Raw genomic sequence first — 13,741 nt, 5'->3', positions numbered from 1 at the left:
GGGCGAGGCACCCAGGATGCCAGCTGAAACACCCACCTGTCTCTCCCAAAGAAAACAAGGGCAATGCAAGTGAGCATGAAGGATGCTACGGATGGAAAAATCACAAATGGGCATCCCCATGTGTGGATACGAATGACTTGAAAAGCAAGGGATCATTCAGAAACGTTGACACGTGTTTTCCTTAACTGAAAATCACTTTCAACAAACCTCCCTTGGGCAGCCACACTGTGTGGGCAGCTGCTGGTGATCTACTTTGTCTGCTGTTACACCCTTTTTCTACCCCGTCCAGAGCCTTGCTCAGGCCTCAGTTCTCCTCCATGAAGCCGAAGGAGCTTTCACTTCCACAGTGAGCTTCTACTATACTTAAAGTTGCTCTTCCTGATGCTGGGTTGTCTTCTGAGGCAGATTTGTAAGCTATTTCAAATACAAGTGGGGTTCTTTTCCCCTTCTAGAGAGCAGCAGTACACATGCTGGACACTTGGACGGCACTATATAACTAATGAAATAATCATTTAGTCATTTCATGATACTGGAGTATGACCACATATAAGAAGGAGCTTCATTTGCCCTTACCCGAAAAGTATGTTACAAGGAACTATGTACGTAAGTATTTGCTATCTTTAAAGAAAGAAAACAAGAAAAGAAAATTTGCATCTCATCTGAAGAAATGAGACTCGTCATCTGCACTAATCCATAAATCTACCAGGTTTACCAGAAAATCTATCAGAAAAAAAAGCCAAGAAGAAAATAGTTCTGACAGCTGCAACCCTTCTGTTTTACAACATGCAGAGAATGGGTGGACTTCCTTTCGCATCTTCACACAGAGAGCGCTGAGCGAATGCAACCATCCCCGGAAGAAGCCACTGGAGTCTAGGTTTCGAATAATGGAATGTGCTTATCCCATGTTTCCCCGAAAAGAAGACCAGGTCTTATATTAATTTTTGCTCCAACAATCTACATTTATTCATTTATTCATGTACAAAAACCTATATTTATTCAAACAGTCATGTCTGGCTGACGATCTTAACTGGAGCTTATGTTTGGGGTAGGGCTTATATTACAAGCATGCTAGGGCTTGGTTTCTAGTTAGGTCTTATTTTCGGGGAACACGGTCTTTGTGGAGGCAACCTTTGTGGGGCCACCCATCAACCCTACCACAGCTGTCCTAGCAACCATTAGATGAATTAAACACAATTCCATTTCACATTTTGGAATTTCCAGGGCCAGGAAGGTACCAGCAGCAGCTGCCTTCTTGAAAAGAGCAGCAACCTCACTGTCCTCAAAGTGGGGACTTTGTTTCCTTTACATTAAGGACTAACATCCGGCACTGGGCCACCTGAATATGTTATATATACTAATAAATCCCAGATGGGAATTCCAGACGCTTCTTTACTTAAGGCATGAACTTCTCTCAGGCGATAAACATTCTGCTAAGCAAGTCCCTTGGGAGTAAGCTTCCCCTCAGAAGCTGTTTGTATTTACAACATGGTATGTTTTCTAAAGCCACTCTGGGAGCCATCATTACACAAAGATAATTAATTTGTCATCTGTTTTCTTAATGGAAGCAATTAACCTGTGAATATAAAAAGGTAGCACCTTGATTGTCCCAAATATCCTATTATCTGAGCCAGAGGAAATATCCCAGATTCTGAACCAGCAACCCAGAGTAGAACCAAACAACTCATGTGTTTAAATTAAGCTATCTTAATATTGTCAGCAATAAGTATAATTCCTCAAGCACCTACTACGTGCTAGATATTATGCTAGACACATTACAGAACATATCTCCACCCATGCTCTATCTCAGCAAGGTAGTATTTTCTAGCTCTGGAAGTGTGGCCACAGACATTGCCATCGATCCTCATAATGATCGCATAAGGAAGGAATCTTAGGTATTATTGGCTCCAGTTGTTTCTGGTGAGGAAAAAGATCCTCAGAGAAACTAAATGGCTGGCCCAAGGTCACTTAGCTTGGACTGAGTATGAACTGGGGCTAGAACATGGGTCCTTTGACCTCATTCCATGTTGCTTTTTTCTCTACTATGGTGTCTCTGATTGAGCAGAACACAGTAATTATATTTCAAGGCAAGCGTCACATACGTTCCAAGAGGGATGGAGAGCAATAAGCGAGGTAAGATGGCACCACTAACACAACGGCTCTGAGCCGGGCTGATTTGGATAAGAGGGAGCCGGACATTAATAGAAAAGGAGAAGTGAAGACAAGGAGTTCCACTTCACATATCTGAGGCTGAGGTTTCAGCAAGACAACCATTGTGGGCATGTGCTGGAGCCTCTTCTGCCACACCGAGTTCCCATATACCCGGGGCTCTTCAAGGGAGCGCTGCTGCTTCTATAAAGTTTTTGATGAGAATATTTCTAAAACAGGTTGCATAGACTATCTCCTCTTCACCAAACGAAGGCTATGGAACATACTTGGTTTTTTATTTTGACAAACTAAACCACTGTTGTTAGTCACACTATTCTGTGTGTGTGTGTGTGTGTGTGTATGTGATATATATATGAACATACTTGTGTTCACTAAACCCTGCCTAATAAAGTTGTCCTTTTTCTTTGTTGTTACACTCAGTCAAAGATTTCAACCCAATTTTAACAGACAAGAGGATGCATGGGATCGAGACATCTCATCTTCCTAAATGCTCTAGAAGGCCTGTCCCAATACTCAGAACTACAGAACAGATATAACGTCCTTAGTATAGCAGAATCATGTTTTCAGAGGTGAGAGGAGGGACATTCGGTTCTAAGATCATGAAAGTGAAACTGCATGGAGTTAAAATTACCTTGGAAATTCCTTAAATGGCCCAGAAAGTACAGTTCTGTCTACATGGTTTTATATCTACACAATACTTGTCAGTTCCTGTAACTCTTAGTCTAGGTTTTGCTACAGTTGCCAGTCAGGTATATTTAAGTTCTTTCTCCATGAGGATGATGAAATCATTACTACCCATTTGCCAGGTCCCCTGAACAACATGTTTCCAACTCTGTCAGTAGTCAGAGCCCTTAGAACTCATCCTCTCCATTGGGTTCATCAACAGGTAGCCATCACTTGTTTAATATAAACAATGCAGAAATTACTCCCTGGTCACGAAGTGGCTAAACGCCAATGGCCCAGATTTCCTGACAGCCATCTTCTTCCTCAGGGCCAGATATCACTTTTTATTAACAGCATCTAACAACCCTTCTACATCTTCTAACTGGACGCCCAAGGGACCCAGGAAGAACCAAAGGTTGATGGAGGAAACCAGGGGTTAACTGTCTGCTCTAGAGGAAGCTGTAGATGTCACTGTTCAGATGTCATCTTCATTTATGTAGTTCTTCATTTTGCGAACATTTATTGAGTATTGACTATGGACAGGTACAAGGCAAATGGTGTAGCTAAAACAAGCATGGTACCTGCCCTCACAGTCTATAGTACAGTGGGGAAGTAGGGAGGACACTAATTCAAATATAGTATAAGTGCAACAGCAGAAATGTATGGAGTGCTATGAAAGCTCCTAAGACAAGTATCTAAATCAGGCCTGGGGAAGGAAGTCATCAGAGAAGGCTTCCTGAAAGAAGTGATGCGTAAGCTAAGACTCGAGGGTCAGGAATTAGCCAAGGAAGAGGAGGTCAGGGAGAAAAGAAGGAAGAATGGTTCCAGGTAGTGTTAACAGCATGTGCAATGGGCCGCAGGTGAAGAATAACCAGTCAGAAAGAAAGGCTAAGGAGCAGACCAACAGATAGGATGATCAGGGGCCACTGGGGAGCTTCGAAAAAGACAGTTTAGTAACATGAGTAGAGATAGAAGCCAAATCGCAAGGGGCTGCAGTAGAAACTGATGTTAAGGAAGCAGAGAAAGGATTGGCGGATTATTCACTTCCGAAGTCTCACCAAAAGGAATACTAGAGAGAGCACTCTGAGGAGAAAGCACTAACTAAAGAACACAATTTTAGCACAGCTTGAATTGCGTGGCTTTGCTGAAGGTATACTGAAATTCGATAACCCTCCCAACGAGCCAACACCAGACGCAGGGAAACTGGGTGCCATCAATCTCTTACAAAAGCACATTTGCAAGAATTTGCATGGACTCTGACATGAGTTTGAATAATGTAAATAAAAAAGAATAACGCTGAACCCCGCTCCATGCTCAGTGGCTGGTGCTAGTCCAGCGGGTCTTACCTGAAACAGGGCAACACAAGGTGTTAATCTGGGAGGCTCCCAAGCATCAAATTATCCTCTTTGCACACAGGAAATACTCTCATTAGAGAGGGAGCACTTTAGGCTAAACTTTGCCCTATTTTCTGTTCTACCATCCGGTTCTTTTAAAAACACAAGTGTCCCTTGGAGAAAAGGCTTATGGATGACTACCATCTAAGAGTGAATGACTTCACTCATTTCTTTGTTCATTCACAGCGCACCCCAGGTGGAAGCAGGGATGCCATAGTTAAGAGTGTAGGGTGAGTTGGACGGTTGGTTGGAAAAACAGTGAACTCAAGCTTGTTTCACGCCCAATTCCACTGGGGTCACTAACCCCACACCTGCCTAACACCAAGAAAAGACAAAAAGATGTGAATATACTCAGCAGACAACCTGCAGGGCAGAAATATGCGTTTCAGATGCTTGGGGTTCCTTATCTTTAGTGATGCAAATTTTTTTAAATGATGTAAAATACTCACAACTCTTTTGATAGAGATTTCCATCTCTGCTTCTCTAAATTGATCCAGCCTCCGAAAACCATGGACCAAAGAAATGATTTTCATGAGGACATTATTTCTTTTGAAGTAGTTCCAATTTGTGGTTTAAAAATTATGGTTTTTACCACCCATTCCAGCAATAGTCAGTGGTAAAAAACTAAAAAACGAAAAGCTACTATAAAAGCAAAATTACAAGAGGCTCACATTCATAAACTCTGGCGTCTCTGAAACTGAGCAAACATATCAATGATAGCTGAACTTAGGTGGTTAATAGCCCAAGAATCACACACCTAAGCCTTAGGTGTGACTCCAGCAAAGAGTGTTTTCTCGGGCCAGATAAGTTTCGTTTTTCACCTTAACTTCAATGCCTTTAGATGAGACCTGTTCTCTGCAAGCTGGCCACAGGCCTCTCGACTTCCCATTTTTTACACAAAGCGCCACTCACAAGTTCATATTTCTGGCCTGCTTTGTGTAGGCATAGGAGTTTGGGAACACTGGTTTATAGTAATATTAAAAATGAACAAATAACCTCTCTCCTACTTAGGCAGAGCTCTGGGGTTAACCGTCTCAGAATAGGTTATTGAGCAATAGGATCCCTAAAAAACGATAAACCACAACAGTGATATCAGACTCTTAACAAAAGAGGAGACTGAAGACACCAGTGGGGCTCACCAGTCCCAGGAGAAGCTATGTGACTGTGGCTCTGAAACCACTTTTTAACAGAACTATCGGCCGCAAGTCACCATCTGATCTCGCCTCGTGTATATCGCTCCCATAAGATCCTTTACATCTGAATGTCACAGAACCCAAGTCTGGCAACCAATATCCAAACTGGGCTTAGCAAAGGAAACAACCCTGCTATTCAGTGAGCTGTGGATATACTGCAGTGCCTGGAGTGCCCAACCATCAACACTCAGCTCAAGCAACTCACCTCAGCCCTCAGCCAGTCAAGCCAGTTGACAGCTATTTAAGACACCGGTGGCATGCAATAGAGACACTACGCCATTGCCTGTCAGGCTGTATGTCCTGGCATAGGGGATTTAAGGACCTACCTCAACCCCATCTCAGCTCCTCATGACACTTCCTATCACATTCTGCAGTCTCTAAAGGAAGCTTTAGAGGTCCACTCATTCAATCTCCTCACGCCTCAGACTTGTTCACAAATGAGAAATTAGGCCCAGCAAGTTGACAGGACATGGTCAGAGGCTTGTCATACAAGTGTCTTAACAGGGACTAGAACTTAGATGTCCAAGACCTCCAACTGACGGGGTGTCCTCTCTACAACCAGCACCGCAGCCCCCAGGACACAGCATGTCATTAGGCACCCATGTCCTCCTGCAGCCTAGCCCAGGATTCCTGAACTTGATTTCTGTGACACACGTGGAGAGTCTAGGTCACTCAAGGTCATCATTAGGGTGTCCGTCAGAGCCTACTGATAACACAGGGCTCCTCTGCCCTGGTGGTCCTCCATGCATATGTTGCCCTCAGGCACGCAGCAGGGAGTGCTGACTGGCTGGAGACAAGGCTGCGGAGTCTGGAATCCTGTACTCCAGCCATGAATCTCATCTCCAAAGATAAGCTGGTACCGTTTCTGCTCCAACGTACTCATCACAAAAATGGTGTTTTTCTCTGCATCACCACGTGTTTCACCCTCTAAGAGCTCTGCGAGTGTTGCCCCAGTCCCTTCCCCTGCCCTAGACAGTCATTCTCCTGAAAGCCTCATCTGGAGGAAATGAAATAAAACTCTCTACGGATGATTACTCTCTTTTGTTTATTTGTGTGCAGGTTTGAAGTCTTTACATTATCCAGAGCCCAGGAACAGCAATGAAAATAAATAAAATAATCAAATATGGCAATTAAGCTCACAACTATAAAAGGTAAGGGTATTCTTTACAGGAACATATGGCCTTATTATGCTGTTTTAAAAGAAAAATTATATTGGACTTCAGTGTTTTGTGAGGACTTAGAATTACCATAAGCTGAAGGCTGCCTGTTTTCTCTAGTTCTTATTCTCATAGTCCAGTGCTGACCAGACCAGGTCTGTGGCGCCCTGGCGATGCTTTGTCAACCTTGGAGAATTGCCCTTTCTGATCAGCAGTGCTGTTGTGGTTCATGGAGTCTCTGTCCTTGTTCTCTCCCTGATAGCATCTGTCATTTGTCATTGAGGCGGGGTGGTAATCCAATAGCAGGGCTCCATTCACTGTATTTTACCATGCCAGTCACCAAATAAGAAGCCACAGAGAAAAAAAAACACAGTGAAAAAGCAGCCCATGTGGTAGACATCGCGGCCGACTTGACATCACGTCCATTCCCCCTCCTTGTGTAGCAACGTGCTTTTTGAGGGGGAAATTAAGACCCCACCCCCACCCTCAGCTCTCAGGTTCAGCTCTGACCATTTCAACTCAGTCATAGTAATCCCATCCCCCTCGCCATAGAGACTGGTTTACGCAATCTAAGCCTAAGCCAATGAACACAGCACATTCCACAGCCAATAAACTGGTTTACAATTAGGCACATGGCTCAATGTGAGTCAATGATACATCAGAAATTTGCTGACGGCTTCTGGAAAAGGCCACTAACTCCTGTGACAGAGCCACCAGAAGCCAGTTCTCTCTCCCTCTGGACAGTGTGTTGCGGATATGAAGTTAGAATTGCTGCAGACGTTTCACCACCGTGAGAAAAGCTAGCTGCGTATGCAACTCAACCACAGAAGGCAGACAGGAAAGAAAATGGGCTATTGCCATCACTGAACTAACTGCTACATCGAATCTCACTGTAGTTATGTAAGCTAAAAAAAAATTCTCTTTTGTATGAGCCAGTCTACACTGGATTTCTCTTTCTTGCATATTAAAAGCCATAACTGATAGAATATTCTGGGCAGCTAATGAGGAGTGTGCCTGAGGGCTGCTGATATTGCTACTGACTTTATCACATGTCCAGCCCATTCTCCTCCAGTTCCTCAAGCTTGCTGCCTTACAACAGCCAGAACGCAGCCTGGAAAGCCCCCTCCCCTGCACGGCCAGGTCTTGCTACCTGATGGCAGTAGTGGCTGAGAGCAGAGACCCCAGGGGGCAAGGGAGCGAGCAGGAGGGGATGCTGAGACCCTCAGTAGTACAGATGGGGCGGAGAGCCTGAAAGGTGGGACCTGGGTCCCTAAGCTTCCTCCTCCACTCCCAGCATGGTGCTGCGCCACCATCCAGGTCCCAATCTGGAGCCAGAAGCCAGGTCCGGCCTGGCCTGGGGTTTGTCCCAGAAGCCCAGGGTGTGGTGAGGCGTTCAGGGACACATTGGTAAAGGGTAGGAACTTATTTAGTTGTTGGCAGAGAAGGGGCAAATCGACAATGGAAAGCACTGGTCTGCTGAGGTCAGACCGGACTTTTGCCTTAGGATGTGCTCAAGTCCACCTGAGACTGCTTTTAACAAGGTACACAGCACACAGCTCATTGCATTTCTGCACTTCCTCTCAGCAGTCTCATATCTGAAACACTGACTTCCAACAGAATGGCTTCCTGGAAGCTGAAGAAATTAGGCTGTCTTTGCAGGCACCTTTAACTGCACATTCTCATTCTCCATCACCCACATGCGGCAAATAGTTGCCCATAAGCTAGAAATGTTTCTGGTCCAGTTTTCTGAAGTCCTACTTACTGCTCATGACAGCCCCCACACAAATACCTGTGTTTCTTCATTTACTGCGTTGTGCTGAGTTTTGCTAATGGGATTTCCTCCAGCATGAAGTCCTTCTGAGGTACTCATCAAAGCCAGTTAGGAGAGCTCACCCAGGAGCACTCTTCTGAGACCACCAAGCGAAGGACCACAGGGGTCTTTGCCCTCATGCTCCAGGGGTAGACAAACAACCAACTACTGATGGACATACTGATGCCAAAGGATGCAAACTGATGCTAAACTGTAATGGTTTGAGGTAGTGGGATTTCAAAGCTCATTAGTAGACAATGTACACAAACAAACATATGAAATTACCTTGGCTGGCAAAAGAAAAGAAAAGAAAAGAAAAGAAAGGAGAGGGAGGGAGGAAGAAAGAGAGAAGGAAGGAAGGAAGGAAGGAAGGAAGGAAGGAAGGAAGGAAGGAAGGAAGGAATGACTATATAAACAAATATAAATGCAAAATAAGATATGGTGTAAATCTCACACTAACTATAATGGGAAATTTGCTTCAGGAAAAAGGGAAAGAAGGAGGAAGATCCAGGATGCATCAGTTCTCTCCACAAGATGGGATGACCTTGTGCAAATACCTTGTGTTACTTCGTCCACAGGATACAAGCCATGAGTGATTAAAGGAGAGGAGATGACACAGGCGACAGCTCAAAGTCATTTTCCTCTATACTTGGCACTGGTCTGACCTTCATCAGAAATTGAGATTAAAGGATTTGGCCTATGTCCAGAGAACAACAGTCATAAGATCTAAGGGAGATGGAAGTGAAGAAAAAAAAAAAAAAAAGCTTGAACTGGCCCACAGTGAAGCAAGAAAACAGAATGTTGGCCGAAAAATATTCCAGATCAAGCTGCATTTAATATCAAGCAGCCACTCTCATCTTATGTTAACTATATATAAGTGACTTAAAAATGAACATGGGGAGGCTTTGCGAGATTGTAGATTCCTGGGTTTGACCACTGGGAAAATCCAAAGGATTTATCCCATACCAAAAACAAAGGAAGGCAGTATTTGGCAGGGGACTCCTCTACGAGGCCTGATCCTTTCCTGCATGTGCCATGGGGCCTCTCTAGGTGGTAGGACACACTGGGGGGACCACCAAGATGAACCATGCTCTGATAGCTCCCGGAGGAGCCCACTTGGCTTCCTCTCGGACCACCATACTTGGGACATCTGGGCCTATGTGGTCACACATCCCATCCAGGGAAGGCAGGGTGGCGGGAAGAATGCTGGGGTCAGGAGGCAGGTTCTCATCCCAGCTCTGGCACGATGACGCTGAATAACCATGAACACCTGACTCAATTTCTTTGTCCTAAATTTCATTTGTAAAATGAGAAGATTCAACTGGATCAAATGGCTTCTCGTCTCATGTGCAGCAAAAATCAAATTCATTACAATTGTCCACAAGGCGACACCTCTTCTGGCCCCTCACCAGTTCTCTGGCTCATCTCCCCCATGATCAACACCTTGGCTGTTTCTGGAACATCACACCCATTCCCACCTCAGGGCCTTTGCATATGCTTATGCTAGCCCTCTGTCTGGAATGTTCTTCCCTAGGATATTCACAGGTCTAGCTTCCTCATATCCTTCAGGTGAGTCTAACAGCACATTCTCAGCGAAGATACATAATTGCAAACCCTCCCCACCATACACACACAACAATCCTTATTCCCCTTAACAGTTTAAAAAAAGAAGTGCTTTTCCTCCTATCACTTTATACGCTAGTACTCCACCTACTACATATGTTACTTATTTGTTTTGTTTATTGTCTGTCTCCCCCACTAGAAGGTTGGCTCTCCAAAGGCAGGGATTTCTGTCTGCTTTCTTCACTGGTATATACCTGGTGCCTGGAAGAGTGCCTGGTATATGACAGGACTTCAGTAAGCTTTGCTGAAAGGATGCATGCATGGATGGGTCAACGGGAGGGCTGGAAGAGCACAGCTTTCTACAGTGTCTTCTAGCTCTGAGATCTGTGGGCTGTGGTATAGATGGTCGAAGGGCTCTCTTCCGTCACCACTGTCCCAGGATGGACTCTGTAACCACATGAAACAACAAGCCAGCCCAGGGCCAGATGTGGTCGGCTTTCCCTCTGCTGCAGAACTCCTCAGGGTCTGCTTCCTGCATGTTCCGTGCCCTGGGCCGAAGGGCCGTCCGTGTACACCCTGCACTCAGCAATACCATCGCCTCCAAATGTTGTCTGTGGAAAATTCTTTATAGCTGCTAAATATATTCCTATGGGAAATTCTCTGGAGTTAATAAATACTGGGGGGTGCCAAAAAATGTATACAAGTGGACACTTTGGTCAATGTTGCTCAAGCAGTACTTCACCGTAATCAGAAGAGTCTGGACGCTGATGGCAACCACTTTGAGCACCTCTTGTAACAGCAGAAGTCAGACGTGACTTGTAGTCATCTTTTGTTATCAGTATATATTGAGTATTACAATTTTAATACAGTTCTCCTTTCTTAAAATGTATACACATTTTTTTGGCACCCTCTGTATATATTACACACGCACACGTATTCAGCTCCATTTTCTATGGCAAAATTAATATCATTTTGTAGAGCATAGTTACAGCCACCTCCTTTCTCTAATTCTTCATCTAAAATCCCCGTGGAAAAGAGGAATAAGCTTCCCTACTGCCAAGATACGACACTATTACATTAGCCTGAAGTGAGAAGCAGTGGTGATGTTCCCATGTGCAGCTGGGCCATTTCCACTAGATGGCAACATGGTCAGCGGCTGCTGTGATCCAAGGGTGAAATTCACCAGCAACACAGACTTGGGAAGCTCCCACACTCCACTCCTGTTCTCTTCTACATTTATCCCTCTGTCTCCTCTTCACTTTTAGCCTGACTATTTCCAACCAGTATTTATAATTTGCTCTTAAATGGCTCATGCTTACTCATGAATGCATTTGACTTAAATCACTCCAGCCTTGGAAGCTTTATGTATCATTCTTCTTTCTGCCAAAGTGGGTTACTTACCCGCCCTCTGGAACTCTACCCAAAGCTCACTTGTTCCACAAAATTTTCCCAACCAAACCTGGCTCTGATCCCAACTGTACATATGCCACTATATACAGTCGCAGACACATAACCATTTTTATATGTTAGATAGAATGTGCCTACATACATATATAAAGAAAGTTGACAGAGAATAACAGGCACAGCTCTGGGCATCTGGTAGGCAAATGTACGTTTACCATAAATGATGTGCCAGTGATCACATTCCATATAACCGAAGTAGCCAGGGCTCTAGGAAACAGCATTGGCTGCCAAGCATTCAATTAGCGAGCCTAGAAACTAGATACATTGACACCCACCTATGTCTTCCAGTTTATAGTTCCTTTCTAGTATACAGTTTCAGCTCCAGAAAACGTTTTGAGCAAAAAATCGTTCGATAAACTTCAACAAATATTGCACATAAACTTGAACAAAAGTGTGTAAATACCAATGTAACTTTAAGGGTTATTTAAAATGCTCTCTTTATTTCAATCCTCAAAAACTTTCCCAATTTACCTTAAAAATAAAATTAAGTCGACTTGTAGAAGCATTAAGTATGGCTGAAAACAAACCTAAGGTGTATCTGAAAAGTAAAAGAGAGCTTATATATAGGACAAAGTTGCTTACTAGCTGTTAGAGGAAATCCTAGGAGGGATATTTTGACAAACATCTACACAATGGGAGAACAGAAATAAACACTCTCGTGTTTGCAGGCCACACGTGGTGTTACCACCACTACCAGACTCCTGGGAATCAGAGATGTCTTAAGAGTTAAAAAACACATAAAAATTGTAAAAAGGAGAAACTTTAAGTGAAAAAGCTCCCCAATCTTTTCAAAGCCCCATTTCTGAAACATTTGAAGCTTTCATCAGTCTACAAATGAAACTGTCTATATGCAAACTTCAGGTGCCATTTTTTTTCCACCCATAATACTCAAACCTCCCTCAGCTTAACACCGGTTCTCCACACCCAGAGTCATACCAAAAGAAAAGCACTGATTTGTTGAATAGAACCACTTTAAAGAGTGACCAGAAGTCATTCCCTTGTAGACAGCAACGCCATATTACTTAGTCATCTGAACATTCCGCCATGGACATTACATCCAAGCTGGTCTGAGGGCCATCTTAACTCACCTAGTTTCGGCATTTTCTCCCTGTATCAGTCGGGACAGCTTCACAGAGTCTTGGCAGAGTCACACAGGCTGGAGGAACATACACAGCCACCCTGTTGGGATGTATTCTATGGCATATGTATCACCTTCAGGAAGAGGCAGTCTTCCCCAAGAATAATTTGGAAGAATTTATACCATCCTTTTGAAAAATCCACCATAACCTTACCAAACGAATGCACAGGAGACACTGGTCAACAACAGTCACTTTAAAAGTTGTCTTGCTTGTTATTCTGGGAGCTGGGTTTCGTCACCTGCAGTGGAATGCATCATGTAGCCTCTAATTGTGAATCCAGAGAGGTCCCCACGTCCCAGTGGGAATGGACTGGTTGCTGCCTACACTTACTACCTGTAAATGACGGCTACACAGAAACACAGGGATTACCTGTGATAGGCGAACAGGAGGTATTTTCAAAATCAAGCAGAAACAGGAAGGCTAATGTTTCAACACGCTAGGAAAGAGGAGCAGATGCTTAAAAAAAAAAAAAAGGGAGCAGCCCCAAGCCCCAATCACAGATGCCCGGAAAAAAAGAAAATCAAAAAACACCTCATTCTTACCTGGCCAGTATAAACATGAATGTCTATTAATAGTAAGTACCGCTTAAAGGTGTTCTTGTTCTCAGGAGAACTAGAGAAGAGTTTGGGCAATGTTGCTACTTAAAATCATTATTCTTTTCTTTTGAAGAGATATAAGGTTTTGGTAAAGAATGTACATGTGACTGTATCCAGGCAGACACAACACACACCTGCACACAGATAGATACATATACACTATCTAATAGTCCTTTAGAAGCTTATTTATTCACCTGGGTTTTAACAATCATCACCACACACAAATCTTTCCCTTATGCATCCGCACCGCATTAGATTCTGCCAGTTCCCCGTGGTACACTTCAAGGGCACCGCCTCCATGAAACTTTTTCCTGAAGATCCCCATCAATTATGTAGGATCTCAGTGTCTTTTTTTAACCCCTAGGGCACCTCACTGGAGCTTTCTTGGTAACACTTTCTGGGTACCTAGTCACAGTTGTCTTTATTTTATTTTATTTTTTTTTTTTTTTAGATTTTTATTGGGGAATTGGGGGGATGGGAACAGTGCTGGGGAATTGGGGAAAGGGGAACTGACAAGTTGCTGTCGTTTTGTTCTTCAGTCTAGTTGTGGAGGACGTTGCTTCACTGGCCCAAGTTGGCACCATCATTGCGCTCTT

The 13,741-nt window shown here is 43.9% G+C and overlaps 1 protein-coding gene across 2 annotated transcripts in view; it reads right to left on the bottom strand.

Annotated features, from left to right (window-relative positions):
- The window catches only part of TNFAIP8 (TNF alpha induced protein 8), a 123,044-nt gene that overhangs the window by 49,428 nt on the left and 59,875 nt on the right, over positions 1 to 13,741 (bottom strand). The window contains exon 1 of one of the 2 annotated variants that reach the window (XM_019628407.1): positions 12,499 to 12,952. The exons of the other annotated variant lie outside the window; for it this stretch is intronic. Coding sequence (XP_019483952.1) covers positions 12,499 to 12,511 — 13 coding nt within the window. The 5' untranslated portion in view covers positions 12,512 to 12,952. Of the gene's footprint in view, positions 1 to 12,498; positions 12,953 to 13,741 lie in introns of those variants that run through there. 2 annotated transcript variants of the gene reach the window in all.

The sequence above is a fragment of the Hipposideros armiger genome, unplaced genomic scaffold (genome assembly GCF_001890085.2).
Source record: "Hipposideros armiger isolate ML-2016 unplaced genomic scaffold, ASM189008v1 scaffold_787, whole genome shotgun sequence".
In the NCBI taxonomy this organism is placed as follows: Eukaryota; Metazoa; Chordata; class Mammalia; order Chiroptera; family Hipposideridae; genus Hipposideros; species Hipposideros armiger.
Note: the sequence above shows the minus strand (reverse complement) of the source record. Positions and strands in the feature narration are given on the sequence as shown.